This window comes from Nanorana parkeri, unplaced genomic scaffold, assembly GCF_000935625.1.
Source record: "Nanorana parkeri isolate BGI_ZX_2015 unplaced genomic scaffold, ASM93562v1 scaffold1402, whole genome shotgun sequence".
In the NCBI taxonomy this organism is placed as follows: Eukaryota; Metazoa; Chordata; class Amphibia; order Anura; family Dicroglossidae; genus Nanorana; species Nanorana parkeri.
In genome coordinates, this window is record NW_017307670.1 from 190913 (window position 1) to 214295 (window position 23383).

Genomic DNA, 23383 nt, shown 5'->3' on the forward strand with positions numbered 1-23383 from the left:
CCCCTCCATTGCTTAAACACCCTATCAAGGCCTATGAACTGAATTCCTTTTGGGTTACAGTTATGTTTTTCTTTGAAATGTCTGGATAGATTATGGTCCCGTTTACCCTTTTTTATGTTATTAATGTGTTTGCGTATTCTCACCCTTAATTCGCGGGTGGTTCTCCCTATATATTGTAAACCACAAGGGCATTGTATCATGTAGGTAACATGAGTACTATGGCATGAGATGAATTCATTGATCTTAAATTGTCGTCCATTTGAATTGGAGCAAAATTCTGAAGTTTTTTTCTTTTTACCAGTGTGCCTACATCCCATGCATTTCCCACATGGGTAAAATCCTTTCCCTTGGAAAAATGTGGAGGGTCTTTTTGGAGGGTCCAGTACATTATGAACAAGTTTATCTTTGATGTTTGGCGCCTTTTTATATATTACCTTTGGCTTTATAGGGAGTAAGGGTCCTAAGACCTTATCTTTTTTGAGGAGTGGCCAGTGTTTTTCGAGAATGTGTTCCACTTCCTTGTATTGAGTTGAGAAGTTGGTAATAAATAAAATGGATTCCTCTTCTTTTTGTTTTCTCGTTTTCATCTGGGGCCTCTGTTCTCTATCTACATCCGACAAATTCTTTTTAATTCTGTCCAGCTCATATTCTTTATAGCCTTTTTCTTTAAATCTTGCCTTTATCTTCTCAGATTGTTCTTCAAATGCTTCCAATGTTGTACAGTTCCTTTTTATTCTTGTTAACTGTCCTTTTGGTATCCCCCTCAACCAGGACGGATGGTGGCAGCTTCCCATAGGGATGTAGCCATTTCTATCTATTTTTTTTTTAAATGTTCTGGTTATTAGTTTGTCATCCTTCCCTTGAATGGTGAGGTCTAAGAAGTCTATGGTATTTTTACTGTAATTATAAGTGAAGCTGATGCCATCTTTATTTTCATTGAGTGATCTGAGAAATTCTTCTAGTGAGGGTGTTGAGCCCTTCCATATTGTGATCACGTCATCTATATATCTTTTCCAGATCACCAGGCCTAGCCACTTATATTCAAATATGGCATTTTCTTCCCATTTTGACATAAAAAGGTTTGCCAGACTAGGGGCAAACTTAGCCCCCATTGCTACCCCTTTAATTTGGGTAAAAAATTCCCCCTGATAACAAAAATAGTTATTTTTTAATGCAAATTCTGTACAGTGTATGAGGAACACAGTCTGTTCCTCTTCCAGATCTGAGAACGTTTCTAGGCCCACAACTGTTGCCTAAAAGTTGATTGCGCAATATTGTCTAAAATGTCTTTGTTTGCTGTAGCATTGCCAGCGCCGTTCACTTGAAACTACTGAACAGAATAATTTCCTTGCTGTTAGCATGATGTCTTAGTAACTGTTTATTTGGATTATGTGATAGGTTTGTGGATACAATAAAATGCTCAATACTCATGGTTTGGTGTGCTGAAAACTTTCAAAAATTGACAATCAGGCTTTTCCCCTGACACCACCATCACTACAAACGTTGTACCAAGGACAACTCAACTATAAAGCCAAGAACCCAAAGCCAGCAAGGTCCAATTAAGGTTTTCTTTTTCTCATAACTACCAGCTAACCAAGGAATAGGATAAATCCTATTTACCCAGCATGACTTTGTTCTAAATGTAATGCCTATATTTTCTTAGCAACAGATTAATGTCAAGCACTGTAGTAAAAGTGACTTTTTTTTAAACAAAAGTACATAAAGACATCCATTTAGGAAAGCACTTTCTTAAACTGAGTCATCATAAATTTCTTGCTGGGTGTAAGACATCTAGATCACATATAATGTAGCTTTCATGTGGTGCCAGCTACGATATACAAAGATGAAGTGAAAGCTTTACACGGCATAATGGATGGGATTTCGCTATCGAAAGAGGACTATGAGGTTTTCTTCATTGTGCCATCAATTTTGTTGAATATATTTTCCATTATCAGCGTGGCTGTTTTCTTGCCCGTCCTCACAGGAGATGTATTATACAGCCAAAGAAAGGAATCTATTGTGTAAGCACTGAAAGGTAAAAGTGTATTTTAGGGTAATGAGTTATAAAAAGGTAAAGAGTACTGATAGGAAACATAGTTTTGTAATGTGCAAATATGTATTGCAAGGGACAGCTATTGCAGTCCATGTGATGCAGCCATAGCAGACCATGCAATCTCCATGTAGCCTAGAGCTGTCTGGCAACATAGTGGTTGAGGCAAATAGCAAAAGCATTTGAATAAAATTAATATATACAGTTTAGAAACCTTTATGGAATTCCTATGAAAACAATAATTATATTATCTATTGCTAGAGGACCTGTCTGTCAGATTGATATTACAGAGACAAGGGGCCTTTCATAGTTTTGCTATGGTCCTGACTAAGCACAAGTGACCAAATAAAAACAATGTATGCCCATTACTATTCAGGAACGCACCTGCAGCAGACATGGCATAAAGTAATGATGTCTAGAGATGATGGATTTACAAAAACCAACCCTGCAACAGGGTCACATATTTGTCTGTACAGCAAACTGGCAAAATAGTCTCATGGAGTTCTTAACATTTCACTGGTGTGTGTTCTTCCTTTATGGATAAGTGAGTCTATACACACAGTCAAACGAATTAGGGATCCACATTGATACCTTGCAAGACAAAATACTGCTTTCACACCATACACAAAAAAATTATTTAGCCCATTGGTAATTAATGGGGTATTTTTCAGAAAGGTTCAGAATAGCATTTTTAGCTTACAATGAACTCTTCTGTACCATATTCTAAGCATATATGTGAAATGGCACAGAATAAAATTCAAAAGGAAAGGCATCGAAATCACTGTTGACTAGAAAAGTCTATAATCTCTCCCAGCGACAAATGTTCTACCCCAAATCTCCAACACATGAGGCTCAAGGACTCAAATATATATCAAATGAGACTCCTAGTAGACTTTTAAATAATGCAAGTGAACCAAACCAGTTTATTTAGGGGAAAGGGCACCCTTAAATCTATTTGCCAGACAGATCAGGCAAATCTATGACATTCAGGTGTCTACAAATCAATACAAATGTTAGTGTAAGGTTTTTAGGTGGATTGATTCACACAAAGGGTTTTTTTCATCTCTTGCTGACACAAAATTGGTGCTAATCACAATATAAAGTCAAAATGGAGGTGCTTGATTTAACTAATCACAGTAGTCCTCAACTAATTTTGAAGCATTTTGATTTGATTGACAGAAAAATCCACAAAATTCCCATCTGTCTTAAAGTGATCATAATTCTCATAGTCTTAAAGTGTATTTGAAGTCATTCAAAATCTACTAGCCCATGCCTGATGATATTCCTACAAAGGCCCAAAATGTCCAAATACTTTACAGTTTGAAATGTGCACATGACTTTTTTAAAGCTGAAACCGTAAACTACATAAAAAACTGCCCCTATTGGCCCTGCATTGTACTTGCTGGCCAAAGTATCTTAGGGGCGGTTCAGCCGCGCGGATCTGCCGACATGAATGATCACATACATTGCTATGGGGACCGTTCAAGCGACCACGCGGTTCAGCGCGAACCGAACCGCCCCCTGCACTATTTTTGCGCGCTGATCAGTGCGGTTTCCATACAGCTTTCAATGGAACCGCGCTGATCAGCATGGTTTTGGGAATTTTTTATTGCGTTTCACTGCTGAAACACAATTAAAAGCTCCCCAAACCTCCCTTTTGAAATCAGCGTGGTAACCGCGCTGATCTGCAACCGCCCAGGTGTGAATGGGCTCTGATGGAAAGCGCCAGGGAACCGGTCATACGTTGAGGGAACCTGTCAGAGCAAGAAATAAGATAAGTATTACAACGTATTCTTCTACCCCTAGACTTAACAAGCATTTAACCTTTGCAGTGTGCGGGGGGAGGCACTGCAGGTTAGATTTTTGGTCATTTCCAAAGTCCAGCTTTAACCTCTTGCCGTCCGCCCGTAGTAAAAAAACGGACGGACGGCACTGCTACATCTGCAGAAAAGACGGCAATTTTTTTCTGCTCGCGCGCGCCCCCTAGCGGGCACGCACGGGCAGAAAAGACCCGCCAATTAAACACACCCGTTACCGGGTGTTAACCATGCTGTTAACTGTTCTCCTTGCTGAAAGCTCTGACACGAGGAAGTCTTGCCTCTACCGAGATGGCCACCTACACACAAAAAAACACAAAGCAGAACAGGGCATCTTAAAGTGATATTAAGTTCAAGATGTTGTTAAGCTATTTCAATTGCTAATTAAATCACTTTCAATGGATGCTGCTACTTGATGTTTAAAAGTTGTGGTTTCCGGGAGAACCAGTTGATCTCCTGAGAACTTGCCCTGATATCCCATTTTAGGGTGGCTCCTTTCCCTTGCAGGGTCCAATGGAGCCACCATTGTGTGCTAGTAAGCTGTGTGTGTCTCCAAAACACACAGCAATGCAAACCTCTCCCCTGCTACCTGCTCCTCCCTTCCACTTCTCTTATCAAAGCTAGAAGATGGACAGCTGCTGTAGACTGGTTTGTCCCTTCTCATCTTGTACTGGACAGGATGTTCAGGGAAGCAGAGCTGAGAGTTGGAAACAGTTTTTTGGAATCATGATGACTGTAAGTGCTCGGGTAAAAACATAAAGTTTTTGCTGGACAATGTATATTTGTTTGTTCTGGATTCAATACTGAAAAGAAGCTTGAGAGTATAATGGGGGATGAATCAGCTGGAGGGAGTCTACAGGCAATACTGATTACTAGTCTTCTGCCTGCTTTTTTTAGGCACAACCTCCTCTATATACACTTTAACAAAGGAAATGTCACCACTGGTGCCATCTTTACCTACTGTATGCATAGGGACAAAAAAAGATTTCCATGTATTTGAAGTGCTCGATTATCCCATTACACGCAGCTGAATGATGTAAGTACTGAGTTATTTTTTTTAAAATCTAACTAATGTATTAATTATATAAACAAGAAAACGTAGGTAGAAATTTCTATGGAAATTGCATCAGCTTTACATTGAGTTATGAAATGTTTCCTAAAATAACATTTTTCATAATAAATTGAATTATGTAGAAAAAGAAAATGATCCCTTGTCAGTACATGCAGCTATTGGATACAATTAATTAAACAGTCCAGCATGGAGTTCACAAGGACTGACAACCTCAGATCTTTTGTTTCCTGTAAAGTTACTTCTTCATTTAGATGGACACATTGCCATAACAACCTCAGGCTTCCCACAGCGACAGTAGGTCTGCTTTTTCTATGTTAGCATATATACTATAATTATTCTGTGCAATACAAGCATCATATTATAAAGTTCTGGGTAACATTCAAAGATGGGAGTCTACCATATGGTATCATACATTTTACCATCAATTTTAGTAGTTCATCATATCAACAGGTATAATTGTGAGTGTCAGGAGCAAAAACAATAATTATGGGCATTTTCACTGTCTTTTTACATTTTCTGCATTCTGTTATATAATGTTTCTAAATATCTGCACAGATGGCAACTGCCATGCAATGTTTGTTTGAGATTTATTTACCTAACCTACCTACATGTAGTGGAACTGTATATATTTGCACAGAGCCCTGGTGCCCAACCTGTGGCATGAAGGCCTATATGTTCCCATCTGGCCCTTATTGTGCATCCCTTAGGGCACCTGCAAACAGTAGTCTATGTTTTTGTTAATAAGGTGAAACTGAAGGCTGTGCAGGCCATCCTTTTTTCATTAATTATTTTTTACCCCCCTGGTCTTTCATAATGGATTTTGCAAAGAAAAATATTTATTGTAAGCAATTTTTAAGGATAGGAGGGAGCCACAGATGTAAAAGCCCAGTAAAGGGGCAGTAACAGCAGTAATTTTGTTATGTAGTTTTCTTTTGCATTCCATTTAATGAATAATATGTACAGCCCTTTAGTGATGTTGCGGGGGTATCAAAAAAAGTTGACCAACACTGGCATAGAAACATTTGTGCCAATGTTTTCATCAGTACTATCCTCACCCATCAAATAATGGTCAGATAGAGAGAGACCAAATGGGTCATTCTAATTTCAAAAAGGTGACTCTCAGCATAATCGTAGCAAGCAATGCAAAATTTGGATGCATCTCTTGGTGGTATGTAGCTATCCTTAGAAAACATAAGGCAACTTTTATCATACACCATAGAAATTCCCCACAAAACATAAGCCTGTGTATGAGCAGCACACAGATGGTCATCTTTATATCCTGTACTGTCGATGACAGCTGATGAAGACCTTGGTTAATTGTCCTATTGGGATTATGGGTTGGGGTTTTTGGTAAATTAAAGATACAGATGAAGATTACCAAGCCTTTCTTTCATGCAGGGAAATCAAACTAGTCAAGTTAATCAGAAGTCAGTTATCCTACCAATATGTTTTTGAATTGTGGAAGCACCTGCAGGAAATCCAAGCAGACACAGGGACAGTATGCAAACTTCATGCAGGCGATGCTCCTAAACTAGTTCTAAATTCAAATTGGATATGTAGTTTGCTTAAGCACTGTGTATCATCAATTACATTATTTATTTCATAAAATGCTGTGTTCATCTTTTATTTTCATCCTTTTTTGTATCTCTGTGCTGCTGATCTCCTGTAGCCACTTCTAGCCACTACTTGTCTACCAGTCCTTGCTCTAGGAACAGGTGCACATCATAACTCTGGACCAGTGGCCTGTTAGAGGAAATGATACCCCGTGCCTCCTCATTGTGTGTATCAGCATGGCCCCTTGTAGTCTTTATCAGGGCCACTTGTGAAAGGATGACAACACAGGTGCACAACTGGGAGACAGGAGCAGGGTGTTGTCACCATTGACAGAAAGCGTCTGAGCATAGACCTTCATGGTAGGATCAGCAGCTATTATTTTAATTAAAGCAGCATATTTAAAAAGCTTGAAAACAACTTTCAAAATTACATTAAGGTTTTAAAACTTAGATGAGATTTTAGTGATTTAGGAAGCCACCTATGCATAAAACTAATTTTTAAAGGTTATATGTTGAACGCTCTAGCCATCATTTAAATTCAGTCAGCAATTTTAGCGACTCACTCTATTTTTACCCATCATTTCATAGTTTAATATTCTAAAATAACTTGGTTAAACTAGTTCATGATTTACATGCAAATATATGCAGAGTGCAAAGGATAGAAACAGCTTAATTGTGGGAATGTGATCAACTGTGATTCAGGTGTTTCCCTGAAGACAAGGTGTCATGCAGTCATAATATTTTCCTACTACCCCTAGGGAAATTATACTAATATAAAAGGATGAAGTAAACGTCAGGCATCTTCAATTCAACAGATGTTCGAGCCCTGTATGATGCAGCTCTTAAAATGCAGAGATCACAATTAACTTCATGATGTAGGCAAGTTGCTATTTCTCCTGAAGATGTTTAAATACGGTGTGTTATTTGACATGTATTTCATGCAGCTTACATGGGGATTAAACCAGAGAGGAGTGTATTGTATGAATGCAAAGATATGAGAACATATGGAATCCAAGGACGAAAAACATTTTCAATTCGCGCCTGGTATAAAGTTATTAAAAAAAAGATTAAAACTCTAACCGCAGGTAAAGGCAAGCTAAGCCTGGCTTTTCAATGGATCTGCATCACCTTGTGTATTCTTCATACACTCCATGTATTGCTTTGAGGAATCAGCTAGAAGATACATCATATAGTGAATCTTGGGTGAAAACATAAAAAAATTGCCTTAGTAATGGCATCTAGGCACCATTTTCTGTGGTTTTTGTTCAAACTAAACACATAAAGACACTCAAGAACGCAAAACAAAAAGGTAAAAAGTAGGCAAATCAGAGTATAAAATACAAACTAAAAGTATATGAGGTGCCATAGGAAGTGGGCAACAAGGTGTCAAATTAGTTAATTTTTCAGATGAGAAAGGGGCATAGAAGAACTCGGTTTCAAGTGATCTGCAATCTATGAAACTTTAAGAACCAGTGTGATATAGTACCTCCAGGATCAGCGTCTGCCCAGACAGGGGCATGGCCCATTCTGTCAATTTGCAGCGCGTCACGTGAGTGTGCAAGCTCTTGGCATTTTAGCTACGACTGGTTGCGAGTGTAGACATGATTGCAAGCGCTTTGGTGTGCATGAGTTAGTGTGCTTTGCACTGCTTTCCTGACGCTGGGTGCGCTTGCAGGCTGGGGGTGGGGGGGGTATTTAAACTCATTCCTTTCTGGCAGGTGCTGTGTTTTTTTGCCAGCTTCCTTGTTTGCTTAGTTTCCTGCTAATCCTGATTTGCCTGTTAATGACCTGGACTGTCTAACCCTTTTCTTGCCTCCTGCCCCCATTGCTAACTTTGCCTGCTCCTAATATGCTCTTGCTTGTAGCCTGCCTTTGACCTCAGGCTAGACACACTCTCTTGCCCGCTGCCTGTCTTGACCTTTTGTCTTGACACCGACTATGCCCTTGCCTACCGTCTGCCTTGACCTCAGCTTATCCTCTCACCTCCTGCTATTCAGTACACTGTCTCTGCACTGTAGTTGCTCTGCTCCAGCCACCCCTTGGTGGGCTGATCCTGAGGGCCATGACCTGGTGATAGCTCACAGAAAAGTAGCCTGGGGGCCAGTAGAGTAACCTGCCCATCTGGTGAAGACCAAGCTTTCACGTAGATTCCTGTGTCACCTACTAAGGTGTCACTCCTAACAGTAAAACACAGCTCTAATAAAGGCTACTGGAGATTGAACTTTGCAAACAAATCTCTAAACTCAAATCAATTGAAAAAGTTCAAAGAGCCTACTTTTAGTTAGAGTCATAACTAGTACCTAACCAGCTGGTCCATCTATTCAACAGCCCTAACAAAAACCTAATTGTCTACATCAGAATTCAAGGTACCTCTTCCCAATTGTCTCTCAGGAGATCATAACCAGTTTAGAGTGTTTCACGTACCACTAGCCTTCCATATTGTTTTTGCGGTGAAGAACCGTTTCTCATGAGCGAACCAAAGGCGGAGCGATTACAGAGCAAAAAGCCTTGACTTTATAGATTGTTGAGCAGTGTAACATTGCCTTAACCAGCGTCTTATCATTGTTTGAGGTGTTGACCAAACTCTATCACGATCCCTAGTGAGCTGCCACTGCAGACTTTGCCCTTCGTAACCTCCACCAGGGTCGGAGGCCTGTTGAAGAATACATCTTAGATTTCCATTGATGGAGTATATATACACAGTGGAATAGTGCTTTTCTCAAATATCAGTTTTGTTTCGTCTTTCTGAACATTCAAATAGAATACCCCATCAGGGACACCTTGATTCACATCCTGCGACAATTGCTCCTTCTGCTTTGGCACCGCCAGACTGGGTCTTAGCATGACCTTCCCTGTCCCCAGAAGAACAACAGCACTAGTGGCTGGCTAATAGTTACCTTTACTTTGGTGTACCGAGTCATTTTAGGAATGCTCTGGTTACAGGCCCATATTCTGAACATCAACTGGTCCTTGGGTGAGATTTCCTTTCCCTGGTTATTGTCACCACTTCTGCTTGATCAATCCCTGGAGCCTGCTCTGCATTGAGATAGAAAAAGATGAGCTCATTCCATTGATATATGATGTAATTGAAAAGAAGCAGACACCCTTCCGCTGCACTGTATCCATGATTGCCCGATAGAGCTTCTTCCCGTTGCTGAGATTACAATTGGCTACATTTTCTCCCTTTCTGGGCCTAAGCTAACCACTCCAAAGAAATACATCAACGAAAACCTGGGACTTTATTTTTCCCATCATCTCTTTGGGGATGTAGACATATTTTTGTTGAAAAAATATCTTGATGAAGGGTACCTCTTTGGCCGCAGCCACGGTGGATGTCTTTATTGTCTGCTATAGGGGTACAATACACCTAAAATTGTATCAGGAGATGTGCAAGAAATTGAAAATATAGTCTTCATTGTCCTCATGGTATCATCTGCAGACCAACAGACACAACTGAAAGAACAAATCAGACCACCAAATATCTTAGATGTTTTTGTTCAGCAAACTAGAACAACTCGGCCCCATTACTACCCATGGCAGAATTTGCTTAAAATAATGCTCTGCATTTTGCCATTTTGCAGTCTTCCTTTTTTGCTCATTATCGATTTCATCCTGGTTCTCTGCCAAATTGGTATTCACAATCCTCACAAAGTTTGGCTCCAGCTGTATTGGCCTGTTCTTTATTCAAAGGGTCGATAAAGTAGCGGCAGTCAAGCACACGCGTCCAGAACCATTGAAAGTCCATCCAGTTTTCCATGTATCTTGCATGAAACCAGTAACTCCGGATCCATTTCCAGGCAGGTTAGCTCCTCCACCTCCTCCCATCTTGTTGGATAGAAAATTATGATAAAAGTGATCGTGGATTCCACTCAAGTGGCAGGGCGACTCCAGTACATAATTTAGTGTAATGTGTCTGATACCAAAGAAAATTTGTGGAAACCTTCACGTAATAAGCATGTCACTTGTGCACCAGCCTATGACCTTTTAACTATGACTGCTCACATGCATTGACATTAGTGTGTGCAGGTTGGCGTGTGTAAGTTGGCATGTGTCGGTGCGTGTGTGTTAACGTCATGCATTGGATGCATGCCTGATGCTGGGCCTGCTCACAGGCTTAGAGGATATTTAATGCCTTTCTTTCTATTGGCTAATGCTGCGTCTTCTTGTAAGCTACCTGGTATGCAAAGATACCTACTATTCCTGGTTTACCTGCTACTGACCCAGATTGACTGGCCCTGCTCTTGCCTCCTGTCCTTATTGCTGACTTCCCCCATTCCTGTTACGCTCTTACATGCTGCCTGCCTTCGACCTCAACCTGGATACTGACCATTCTCTTGCCTGTCGGAACCTCTGATCTCAGCCTGCATAATGACCACTCTCTTGACTGCCGTTTGTATCAACCCTTTGCCTGCACACCAACTACACTCTTGCCTGCCACCTGCCTCAACCTCCGATTGTCACCTGACCTGCTATCTAGTACTCTGTCTCCACACAGTAGTCACTCTGTTTCTGCAACCCCTTGGTGGGGCAATCAAAGGGCTGTGACCTGGTGATAGCTTTATTCCTTTATTTTTACTTTATTCATCCCCTAAAAATATAATTATCAATTTGAAAGGGTGGCTATTGTACTATCGCACCAGTTATAATGCTGATATACAACTTAAAAAGTTTAAGTGTCTAAAACACATTGCTTCAAATCCCCTAGGATTAAAACTCTGGTTCCCCAGTTATCATGATGAAAGCTACTGATCCCTGTTGTAGACACAGGTTATCATCTATTCAGTCTGTAAGTCCCCAAAAGACGCACTACAGTGCCATAGCTTCAATAAAAGCAACTTTATTAATTACAACAAGTTACCGCTTAGTCTCTCTCAAGGTCTCCTCCGCTTTAACGTGTTTCACCACAAATGGGCTTAATCGTATGGGTATTTTACCTCATGGTGAGCAGGTGAAGTCTAGTTATATATTACGTAAATAAGTAATTATGGTACATAAAGGACATGTCTGTTACTAAAAGGTTAATGTTTCTCTTACTAATGTTCTGGATAACATCAACCTGTGCATAATTTTGTGATTATCTTTTGCTTGCACTCGGCATGACTTTGAGATTGCAATCAGCAAGTTTTTTTTATTTTGATATGAATTCATGAGGTAATTACGTGCTGTTTTCATTGACATTGATACTATTTATGACACATGATGCGATAGAAGAAAAACTAAGATAAGAAGGTTCACTTACAACTTAGATAAAGTATGATTCTGTGGGTTGGTGGGTGGTGTTTAATGGGCATGGTTTGAATGTGTGAATTATTCATAATGGCCATAGTAAATCAACATTTGGAGGGGCACAAAGAGTTTTGCCCCCCACAGAATGTTTTGGGAGTGGCCAACATGTGGGCATGGCTTAAAGAGGGGTGTTTTGCAGAGAAATAACAAAAAGCAGCTTTTCTTGCAATATTAATTTTTAATCTATGTCAAGTGTGCATATATTTCATATTTATATTAATCAGCATAAACACTAATATCATTATTATTATTTTAGTTAATGTACCGAGAGTTCTAGCCTTGCAGAGCATTTCACATATAACAGATAATAGTAAGATTAATTCTCTACTTTCATGTTAACAATGCATTGTAGAGAATAAGGAAGAGTAAGTAAACTAATAAGCCCTGCATTTATACCATACACAATTAATAGTGTCCTGACTCATAGTGGAAACACAATGGGGGGAATTTATCATAGCAATTGCGAGTTTTTGAACTTGCACGGAATATATTTGCTTCAGATTTAGGATGCTAGTGTAATGTTGTTGATAAATGAGGTTTAATAGACTCCAGGAAAGAAGATTTGTAACTCCAGGCAAAAAGCTTAAAGTGACATTAAACCCTCAGATTTTTTAACATAAAACAATAGTGTAATGTGTGCCTTACTGTAATCCATGGTTGTTTCCCTTCTCTTTGCTGCTCTTCCTTTTAAATCTGTATCTGTTCTCATGCTGGGCAGAACTTCTGTTTTGCAGCAGGCTGCCTTGTCTCTGAAAGGAATACATGGTGTCTGTGTGTTGGCTTGCAACCTGAGCCAGCACTACAGGAAGAGGCACTCAGCTGCAAAGGGAAGTTCTCCCCAAGCATGAGAAGACATGAGGATTTAAAAGGAAGAGCAGCAAAGAGAAGGGAAACAACCATGGATTACAGTAAGGCACACATTACACTATTGTTTTATGTTAAAAAATCTGAGGGTTTAATGTCACTTTAACTGTCGCATCTTGAAGAAGTGGTCATGGGGACTTCTTAAGTTGTGATTGTTTTCTTAACTGATGCTCCAGTTTCAGACAGCCCAGAACAAGTACAGATGAAAACAGGTGCAAAAAGCATGCAATTGTATATATACATGCAACTGTGTGTGTGTGTGTGTGTGTGTGTGTGTGTGTGTGTGTGTGTGTGTGTGTGTGTATTTATAACAAGTTGTATGAATAAGCATGTATATTGAGTTGTATGAATGAGCAACATGTAGAACATTTAGCTTTGTAGGTCATGGTATCTATAGTTCGAGGTATAGTTCAATGACAGAAAGTCATAAACATGTTTTGTGACCTTGGCTTAAAAGTATATTTCCACTTTTGCAGCCAAATTGGGATAACACCTCTTTTATATTTGTTACATGTTTCCATTCACATAGCATAAGCTAAAAAAAAATATGTATAAAATACTTCTTCCAGTTTAAATTGATTTTACTTTGGTTAGGGGTTTGTGGCTTCTTAAGGGTTAAAATTTATAATTGCATTGCTTATTATGTAATGTTAATAGGGGTTGTGAGGGGCTTTCCATTGTGTGTTATGGGAGTTAATGAAAGAAGCACAATCCTTAAATTTCTGTCCTTAATTTTTCTATAAGGACAGATTACTGTGAAAATGCTGAGAAAAACCTGGAATCATCCATCTTGCCTGCTCCATCAACACATTTAAAAGGTAAGAAATATATATTTTAAAAAATGGTATGCTGCATGAATAGATACACATAAAAAGCATATAGAGGGGTTTTATTTAATTTGATTGCAAAAGTGGAAATACACAACAAGGAACAGTTAGGGGAATTTATCAAAACTGGAGCAGACAAAATCTGGAGCAGCTGTGCATGGCAACCAATCAGCATCTCTCTTTAGTTTTTAGATCTTAACTGAACAAACTGAAGAGAGGCTGACAGGTGACTATGGGCAACTGTTCCAGATTCAGTCTGCTCCAGTTTTGATAAATCCCCCTATTGTATTTTAAAAAAATCTTGCGCAATTACTATTCTATACTCCATAATAAGCCAGGGACAGAAGTTTCTATAGTATGCCTTCTCCACTGCCTCCCTATGCTAAACAATGCAACTTGTGTGTTTTAGGAAGTGTTGAACTTCTCAGGGCAATTAAAGCATGCCTGCATATCTGACTAGCCTTTAATATCCGTGACAGCCTTACATTGACATCTTTTTCTGCAATTAAAGTGTTATTTCACTGCCTAGTGGAGCAAGTACTCATCCATAGTTGTACCCTGTGTGTTTGAAATTTGGTAGACAGACATAATGGGCTTCAAATCCCAGATACATTGTAACAAATAATAGGTTATCATTAAGATTTTATTCCACTGATGAGAAGACTGCTGCTATTCTTCAGCATCAACAGAAAATAGGGCAAGATGGTTGTCAAGCATTTGTGGTGAGTGGGGTGCATACCAGAGATAATATTTTTCAGCAACACTAGAGAACGACGAAACAGCTTTCAAGTATCCATAGTACAAGATAAAAAGAATCAATGATGCAGAAGAAAAAGAATACTTCAAATAATGAACATAGCCAGTGCAGTAATCTTGTTGTTGTGATATGACAACTGTAACAAGAAATTCAGTATTGCTGAATTAATTCATCAATGTTTCCTATGTGCATCTGCAAAGGCCTTGAATTTTGAGGTCCATTCTGTCAAAAGGTGCCTATTGAAAACCACATTATCATGTAAATTAGGCCATTATCTCTAAACAGCTGATATAAGGCCATTTGCGAGACGTGTTGGATTTCTAACGCTGGCATATCAGCACAGCATTATCAGTGAGATGGTACAGTGGCCTCATCTGTAAGTGTATCAAATCATTTGACATTTGTATTGTCTTCTCTAAGATCCAGAAGTTGGATGGCCTTTGTTGGAAAGATAAGCACACACCAGTACATGGCCAGAAACAATCTGTTGAAGATTTTGCATGTACCTCTAGCCAGATGATCTGATCTTGACAGATATGGGCACTTCAAAGATTGCCACACAGAAACTACAGAAAGGGATAGTTATGGAAATTGTTTTATTTTAATTGGAATCCCTCCGATAAGGTCCCCATTGATCACCATACAGAGAAGATAAAAAACAAATCCTCACTTCTGTGAAATCGCTCAAGATCCATCTAGAAGTCCCCTACTGTCATACAGTGCTACAGACAACTGAGCATTTGAATTTAAACACAAAGTGAGCACAAAGGTGCACCACCATAAGCTAGACTAATGATACACATTATGTTACCTGGATTAAAGTGATGCTTGTGTGGTTAAAGTATAAAGCAAACCTAACAATAAACTTCTCATATTTTCTCCCTTTTGGTTTGTTAAATATACAGTAGTACTGAAAGTATGTTGTTATATCTATTCAATATCAGTTGCATTGTTCCAGGCCCTTTCTGTGGACTACTATCACCCCCCATGTTATGGAGAAGAGGGGAGTGGAGTTGTTTTTTAGTCCTGTCTTAAGGTGACAACATTGCTCCTCCATAGATACAGTACCTCATCTTATTGAACATATTCAGTAAGGTGAGTGAGTGTTACCGGCAGGATCACTATGCAAAAATACAATTAAAAAACTAAGACAACGAATGTAGCCTCCACATATAAGGACAGCGATATAATAAAAGTTTGTTCTTGAGTTTAGATACTGTATTGCTTCCATTCCTCTTTGTATTGAGAACAGACAAACATTATAGAATTTGCTAGTTAGATAAGAGTGGGTGGGATCAGGTTAGGTTTATGGTCAATCTTAATGTGAATCTGATGTGAGGAAAAAAGAAAAAGATTGAATCAACCACTGGCAAACAGGAGGTACTTTCCGCTGAAATTATGCAAGGTCTGTTTTCTAATTCAGTGTTCCCTGTGCCCCTGGATCTAGGGCACTGTCTGGTATACAATATTGACCCAGCTTTCTAGGTGAAGGGGCTGGTGCTGCCCTGTACGACCTCTACTTGTTACAATGATGAACCAATACGGAGAAAAGTCCCTGGCCTAAAAAGCTTGGTCAATACAAAAATGTCCCTAAAGTCAGGGGGTGATTTAATGCCACAGAGCATCATCAAGGCCATCGTGTACATGCATTGGAAACTAACACTGAATTTGTATAGTTAATTTATTTTGGATTGCTTACAATTTCTCCCAATCAATATCTGTACATATCTGACAAAATCAATTTATACAATAGCTGCATACACATGTGTATGAGGTCCTTGTAAAATTATGTATTTATTTATTTTATTCAAACAAACTGAAGCAGATAGCTCAAAGAGTGAAGATTTGCTATGTTACAGGAACATGTTAAAAAATGTTAATTGTGGTTAAGCAGTACTTAATTACCTTTCTTTCTGAAATTCCACTTGAAACATAGCGTTAGGAGTTTTGGAGTGAGATTTGGTGATGTCACTGCTGTATGGCCCGCTGTTCTTCATGCCGGAGGCTCTGACTTGAGAAAGCAAAGCCCTGCCTCTACCAAGACTTCCACACAAAGACACAGTGCAAGATAAGCATAGTAAGCCGATAATGTGGAAAATATCAAAATGACACTAGTCCTTTGCCCTCTGCCTGCCTTTTTTTTTGGCCATAGATTCCAGAATTCAGTTTATTTTTAATATTATGGGACAATTATTGTTTCAATGTATGGTAACAGAGGAGATAAAACTGGAACTTCTTGTTTGTTAGGGTATTAGCAACTGTGACTAAGAGTTTGACATCTGAAATCAATTTGCAAATTTTTGCTATATCTTTTCTGCTATTATTATTCATTATTGATTGGTGCTATAATTGATTTAAGCAGACAGATTGGAACAGAGCCGTTCTTCTAGATAATTGTACCCAAAAGTTAACCCCATGTATCACCATATGAATCTGTTTAAGCCTAGATCCCGAAAAGCAGAGTTAAATTTGAGTCTACAGTCTAATCCTATAACATATGACCACATAGGGTTCATGACTATGCAACGTAGGCCAGAAGGGTCAAGGAAGGAGGACATCACATTATTCTACTTATTTTATTATATCTATCTAACATCTTATAACCTAACACTTTCAGGTCAATGATATTCTTCCTAGTCTTGCCAAGTGCAACAGCTCAGAGGTCAAGAGAAAACAGTCATGGGTATTTCATATGCAATACATTCTGACACTAATAGGAGTAACATTTCAATATTTTGCAGTAGCATGACGGCAGATCAATTGCCCTCTCACCACTAGATGAACATTGGGCGTTCACTGATGTATTAGGCCTTATCTTGTGGGAATCCTGTATAACTGGAGTTAGAAAGAGACCATAGTAATCATCTATAGCTTATAAAATGGATTAATATACTGACAGGGTATAGCAGAACATTACACATACTGGCAGATTCAGCTTTCTGCAATCTGTGCGCCTCAAATTTCTGTCTACTGTAACCAAACTTCTTGGTAGTGTTAAATTCAGACTCCACCCCTCCTACCTCCTGCATGTTCCTATTGGTCAATCATCACTCAGCATTACAAGGATGTGTCATAGCTTGCTGGTTACAGAAGCCCAGGATCTAGGTGGGTATGGGCACCAAAAGACAGAAAGTACAACAATTATGCCTGAAATGTAGTTTCCCATAGCAGTCAATGCTTGATAAAGTAAGAGAAAGGAAAGACAAATTCTGATTGCAAACTGCCCTTTACCTCATTAGGTAAGCTTAAATGCACAAGTGCAAAACACCACAATGATTGACTAGTCAGTCTTTTAAAAAGGATAGCAGGGCTGCTCCTGGAAGCCACTACCAGTTGACCTGCACTTTGTGCTGTGACTCTTAGCTCCCAATTCTGACTGTGAGCACTCCCACTGTTATAAATTTGCTCCAATCTCAGCTCTGCTATATTATTTTGAATTTGTTTCCAATGCCTGGCTGACCAACTCCCTGGACTTGATCTCTGGTGCCAACCAATCGTAATTCTGCTCTTCTGGTACTGTATTCTCCTGACTCCCATTTTGCCCCCAGCTGTCTGATCCCTTTGCTTCAGCAATGCTTGCCTGATACTGGCCTCTGCCTATCTGGATTGTCCTTACCCTAGCCCTTTTTTGGAAATTACTTTAGTATTCAGACTTACATAGGAACCTCGTGGCACACAAGTACAGACCGAGCATATCAACCTCTGGGCACACAGGTCTCAAACAAACATTAAGGTGGCATCTATGAGTATGGGTATATTTCACACTATGTATATTCTACAAAAGGTCTTACACAGACATTTTGGCAATTTTGTTTACTTCTGCATTTTCCTTGTGGTAGTCAGGATTTTCCACCCAATAGCTATTTTATTGAAATACTGTCAAAAAAAAATACTTTTAAGTAACTGTTACTAGGGACTTTCATTACCTACAAGACCTCTGTCACTTACATTTTAATCCTTACACCATGTGATTACTGCTATCCATTTAATTTGCTAACATACTGTATGGCTGTCTTTAGACTTCAGTTTTCAGCTAATTAGTCATTTTCCTTTCTTTCTGGGGTTTTTTTTTTGTACTGTAGATCACTAGATCACATATTGCACAGGAACAATTTTCAAAAGATTTTTACATTTTATTTTAAAACTAATGGCATGAAAAAAATGAAGGGGCAAGGAGCAGCTTCTCCATAGAAAATGTTCCATCACACACATTTAGTTTAGTCTACAGATAACGAAATGTGGCAGCAGATAGCAAATCTTTCCTCCAGGGTGTGTGACCTAGTAATTTCTGTGCCAGTGTCTCTTCTTAAGAAGCACCGTGATGGCTTAAACTGTTAACAAGCTATTGCACACTAAATATATATATTTTACATAATTACTATTCCACTAGGTTAAATGTTTGCAAATTTTCTTGGACAAAACCAACAGATAATGAGAAAGTGCCCATACAAATATTCCTTCTGAAGGCTGATGCTGGCGTCACTAGCAATTAGACTTTTTGTCAAGTGGTTTGAATATTTGTTATATGGACACTGTGCATGGAAGCAGCTAGTAGGTTTTTTTTAACCTTTCACATTGTAGGACTAGAAGCACCAGGTAGATGGGAAAGCCAGCTATGAAGGTAATGCAGTAACACAACATCATTATCATCATTATTATAATGAATTAACAGTCAGAATAGCTTCCAGTTATAATGATTGATGATAATAAAGATGACAAATTTCTTTTATGTATTATTTGTTTTTAGAATTCTATAGCACGAAGCAGCAATACAGCAATTAGCATACTGGACCAGGCAAGGAGGCAGATGATGATAATGATAAATAAGGTAATAACAGAAAATATATATTTTCCTTTGATAATTAATGTATTTGGACAGGGTAGGCAATGGTGGGATGACATGGTAGGAGTCAGCTGATGATGGCTTCACAATGCAGTATTAGAATTCATGAATGTGGCAGAGAATTGGATGAACCTTTTCATGTGACACGGTTCTATGAATGAATTTATTCTATAAATGAATAAATACTCTACAGTCAAGAAACATGACTCTGAGGAAGCAGCAGGAGACTGATTAAGTTATCTCTGCTCACATTGCTCTTACCTCAGCTTGTTCCTGTCAACATATTTGCATGCAGCATACCTGATAATTTCCCAAAGCTGCATCTGCCCCTTCCAGTCTGAGCGCTGCTATTCAGGAGATCGAAAAGGGCTGATGCCAAGTCAAATTCAGATACTTACTATTTTAATTTTAAAAATCTATATATTTAGTGATTTATGAATGAATACATGACTGCAATCATTTGTGTCTTTTACAGCATGTCTTTAGGTGCCACAGGCTAAGCAGTAGCACAAGGTGATTAATTTTGATATGAGAAAAAGAAAAAAGAAAGAAAGAATTAAAAATAAATCTAGTAAATGGAGTCTGTGCTGTGCTATGCCCAATGCAGGCTAAAGCAACAGTCTCACTTGAAGCAACTATGAGCTTCTTCCTGGCTTGTGGCTCCTAATGCCTTCTTAAAGCTCAACTCCCGGCAGCTTTACAATACACAAATGATTGCAGTCATGTATTGTTTATTAAATCACTAAATATACTTTTCAAGAAGTAGTGTGTCTGAATTTGATTGGCATCAGCTTTTTTTAACCACCCGCCTCCCCCACCTCCAAAAAAAAAATAACATTAAATTCAAGACCTGCAAAAGAAGAGGGTTTAAACCCGCCTGTTCCATGGCCCATTCCTTGAAGCTTCCCACAAAAGCTAAGGCCGTCTAAAGAATCTTCACATTCGGGAATTCTAGAAATGTTAGAGGCCTCCAGCGATGCACTGTTATTCCTTACCTTGATACCTATATCACTACCGTGTTTCCCCGAAAATAAGGCAATGTCTTATATTTTTTTTTGCCCCACAAAAACACACTAGGTCTTATTTTCAGGGGATGTCTTTTTTTTTTTTTAATGTGCAACAAAATGTACAACAATCCAAAGTTATCTGGTATCACTCCGCCTGTCACAGTACCGGACAGCGGTACCAGCAGTGCGGACATCAGACAGTAGACAGCGCGGTAGAGTATGGTACCATTCACCGGTACACATTACAGTACAGTACCATTACATTAAGCAGTGCCTTCGGGGGACAGCAGTTGGTGAAGTATGGTACTGGGGTGCTCCCCGTCACTGTGCCGGCCGGAGGGAGTCCCCTGTCATCCCCTTATACAGTATGTCCCGGCAGGCTGATACCATCTATCCTGCAAGTTCCCCCACACATGCTACGACCAAACTAGGTCTTATTTTCGGGGTAGGTCTTATATTACAGGAATCTTGAGAAATAGTGCTAGGTCTTACTTTCGGGGTAGGTCTTATTTTCGAAACAGGGTATTATGTCCTGTAATTATGTAGGTGCACAGCGAGGTGGCAGGCATCTGGCACATCAGAAGTATTTACAATGTAAAGAGGACATTGCAAAAGAGAGAATATCGGAGAGAATTGCAGTGGGACAGGTGAGCATAAAACCTCTTCATTGCAGATTGTGCTCTGTGACATATTTTAATTTGGTGACTGAGTTGCTTTAACTGATACCCTCCGCAGCTTCCATTCTTACCTTTCCTTCTCCTCCCAATCTTTCTGTTAGTGAACTGGGAGTGAAAACAAGTACCTAAGTATTGGGAGTCTGTGACTCATTCCTCTCCTCCCATGTGGCAGCACTGGTGCTTGGTGACTAGCCGCTTAGGCACCTAGCACAGTCACATGGGGATAATTTGGGAGTCATGGGCCATGAGTAAGCATCTAATTGCAACGTGGAACTTACATAAGGCAACCTCTCTTCACTCGTAATGAGAGCGAACAGATTGGCAGGGGAACAAAAAAGAAGGTAGGTATATACAGCAGGAGGTGAAAAGCTTTCTTTTAGTTTTGAATAGAGTAAGGGAGGGTTATAAACCCTGTCACCTTCTTTTGCCATCTGTGTCCCATTGGGGAGACTTCCTTTCACTTCCTGCCCAATAGCCAACACAGGAAGGGAAATCCCTGGTGGTCAGTAGGGTCACCAGAACTAGTGTCCCTATCGGAAGATTTCCCACCTGTTCTGATGATCCCAAAATTTGGGATTTTCATTTACTGTCAGTTCTGATGATCCCAAAATTTGGGCTTTTTATTTACTTTTAGTTTTAATGGTCACCAAGACAATATAGAGGTGGTGAATCTCTCAAATGGGAAAATACAGAGAGCAATAAAAACATGACAGATGATCTAATCTCTATGTACTCGATCCAAAACTTAAAAAAAAAAAAAAAAAGGTATTGGCTTCCATTACACTTTAGGTAAACCTGGTCCTTTGCAGGCATGGGCAAAGTACAGAATCACAATAGGTAGACTGAATTAAACTAGTGGCAGTTAGTTGTAAATATACAATGACCATAATAATGATGTTGTCATTATGACACAGAGTGACAACAGCCACCAGAGCATTGTGAATGATGGTGGCACTCAGAAAAAATGACCAGCACCATTGCACTTGCAGGGTCCATGTCTGCTGACACAATTGCGTTGCAATGGCGATTGCTGTGCTCTTGTAATTCTCCATATACATACAGCAGCCGCCAGGGAAAGCAAAAGAGCACACAAAGAAGCACAATTTTGTCTGCCGAAGGTCACCAAGAACTGAAGATAAGGCTCTTGAGACATGATCCACAATGAGGAAACCAGGTCTTATCCAAGTCGACTCAAGTTGTTTTTCATGTGTTATAGGGGTAGTCCAAGGTCATGCCTTCTCTTCTGACTGATCATTTTTTTAATTCTCTTATAATAAAATACAAGGTGTTGATTCCATTGTCACGGTATGTACAACTGTTTCCAAGAGTCTTTTCAATCAAACAAAAAGAAAAAAAGAAGAAGAGGCTGTTTGAGATTCATGCCATTGCTATTTTTAACGTATACAATAACTACTTACCTAAAGCAATGTCCCACCTCCTTGTGCTATTGTACACTGGGTAATCTATGGCCAGCATAATTCATGTCTTGAGAATATCTGAAAGCGAGAAGTTGCTATTTTTTGACATACATGACAACCTTTGCTGGAATTCATCTCTGCTTTAAAGAAGAGTGGTGGGATTCTGCCAGCATCTTCAGTGAGGTGTCAGTCAACACACATTGCACAAAGCAGCAGTGTACAAACACATAATGGTAAATTAAACAATATGTAAAGCAAACCCATGAATAATTCATTCAGCAGCTGAGAATAAAGTGAACGGTTGAATTCTGTGCTCATACGGACCACTGAAAGATACGGTATATTCTGGAATATTCCTTGCAAAATTCCAAGTTACAGCTGATCTTCAGGAAACAGCTAAATACACAGTTGAAATGCACATATGGCAATAGTATTTCTATACATCGGGTCTTACGGTATCCACCACCCTGTCAAACCGGTGACCTGATTTTTCTCTGTTGCAATTAAGCAACACAACTGGGTCAACTTCCTGCCCCCAGCCTGCAAGTGGATAGTAAAGGAGCAGAAGAGTGATAAGGTCATCACTCTGCTTTTTCTTCTTGTAAGCAGGTTCCCTGTCAGCAGATGTGAATGCAGAACACCAGAATGGCTTAGAGCAGGGGTGCCCACAATTTTCTGTGTTAAGATCTACTTTTCAAATGACCAGCTACATGAGATCTACCAACGAAAAAAAAACCTCCCTCACTCTCTCTCTCCTGGCTGTCTCTCCTTGCTGTCTCTTTTCGCTCTCCTGGCTGTCTCTCCTTGCTGTCTCTTTTCGCTCTCCTGGCTGTCTCTCCTTGCTCGCTCTCCTGGCTGTCTCTCCTTGCTTGCTCTCCTGGCTGTCACTCCTTGCTCGCTCTCCTGGCTGTCTCTCCTTGTTCGCTCTCCTTGTTCGCTCTCCTGGCTGTCTCTCCTTGTTCGCTCTCCTGGCTGTCTCTCCTTGTTCGCTCTCCTGGCTGTCTCTCCTTGTTCTCCTTGTTCGCTCTCCTGGCTGTCTCTCCTTGCTCATCCTCCTGGCTGTCTTTCCTCGCTCTCTCTCTCCTGGCTGTCATTCTTCGTTTTCTCTCCTGGCTGTCTCTCTTCGCTCTCTTGGCTGTCTCTCCTTGCTCTTTCCCCTGGTTTGCTCTCTCTCCCCGCTCTCTCACCTGGCTCACCTTGCTGTATTTTGCA

The 23383-nt window shown here is 39.7% G+C and overlaps 1 protein-coding gene across 5 annotated transcripts in view; it reads right to left on the minus strand.

Annotated features, from left to right (window-relative positions):
- The window catches only part of GALNT13 (polypeptide N-acetylgalactosaminyltransferase 13), a 219951-nt gene that overhangs the window by 153691 nt on the left and 42877 nt on the right, over positions 1-23383 (minus strand). Inside the window, exons 2-3 of one of the 5 annotated variants that reach the window (XM_018569811.1) lie at positions 20402-20423; positions 1900-1910 (exon numbers count right to left, since the gene is read on the minus strand). The exons of the other annotated variants lie outside the window; for them this stretch is intronic. Of the exons in view, the coding sequence (XP_018425313.1) occupies positions 1900-1910; positions 20402-20423 (33 nt within the window). The remainder of the gene's footprint in view (positions 1-1899; positions 1911-20401; positions 20424-23383) is intronic. 5 annotated transcript variants of the gene reach the window in all.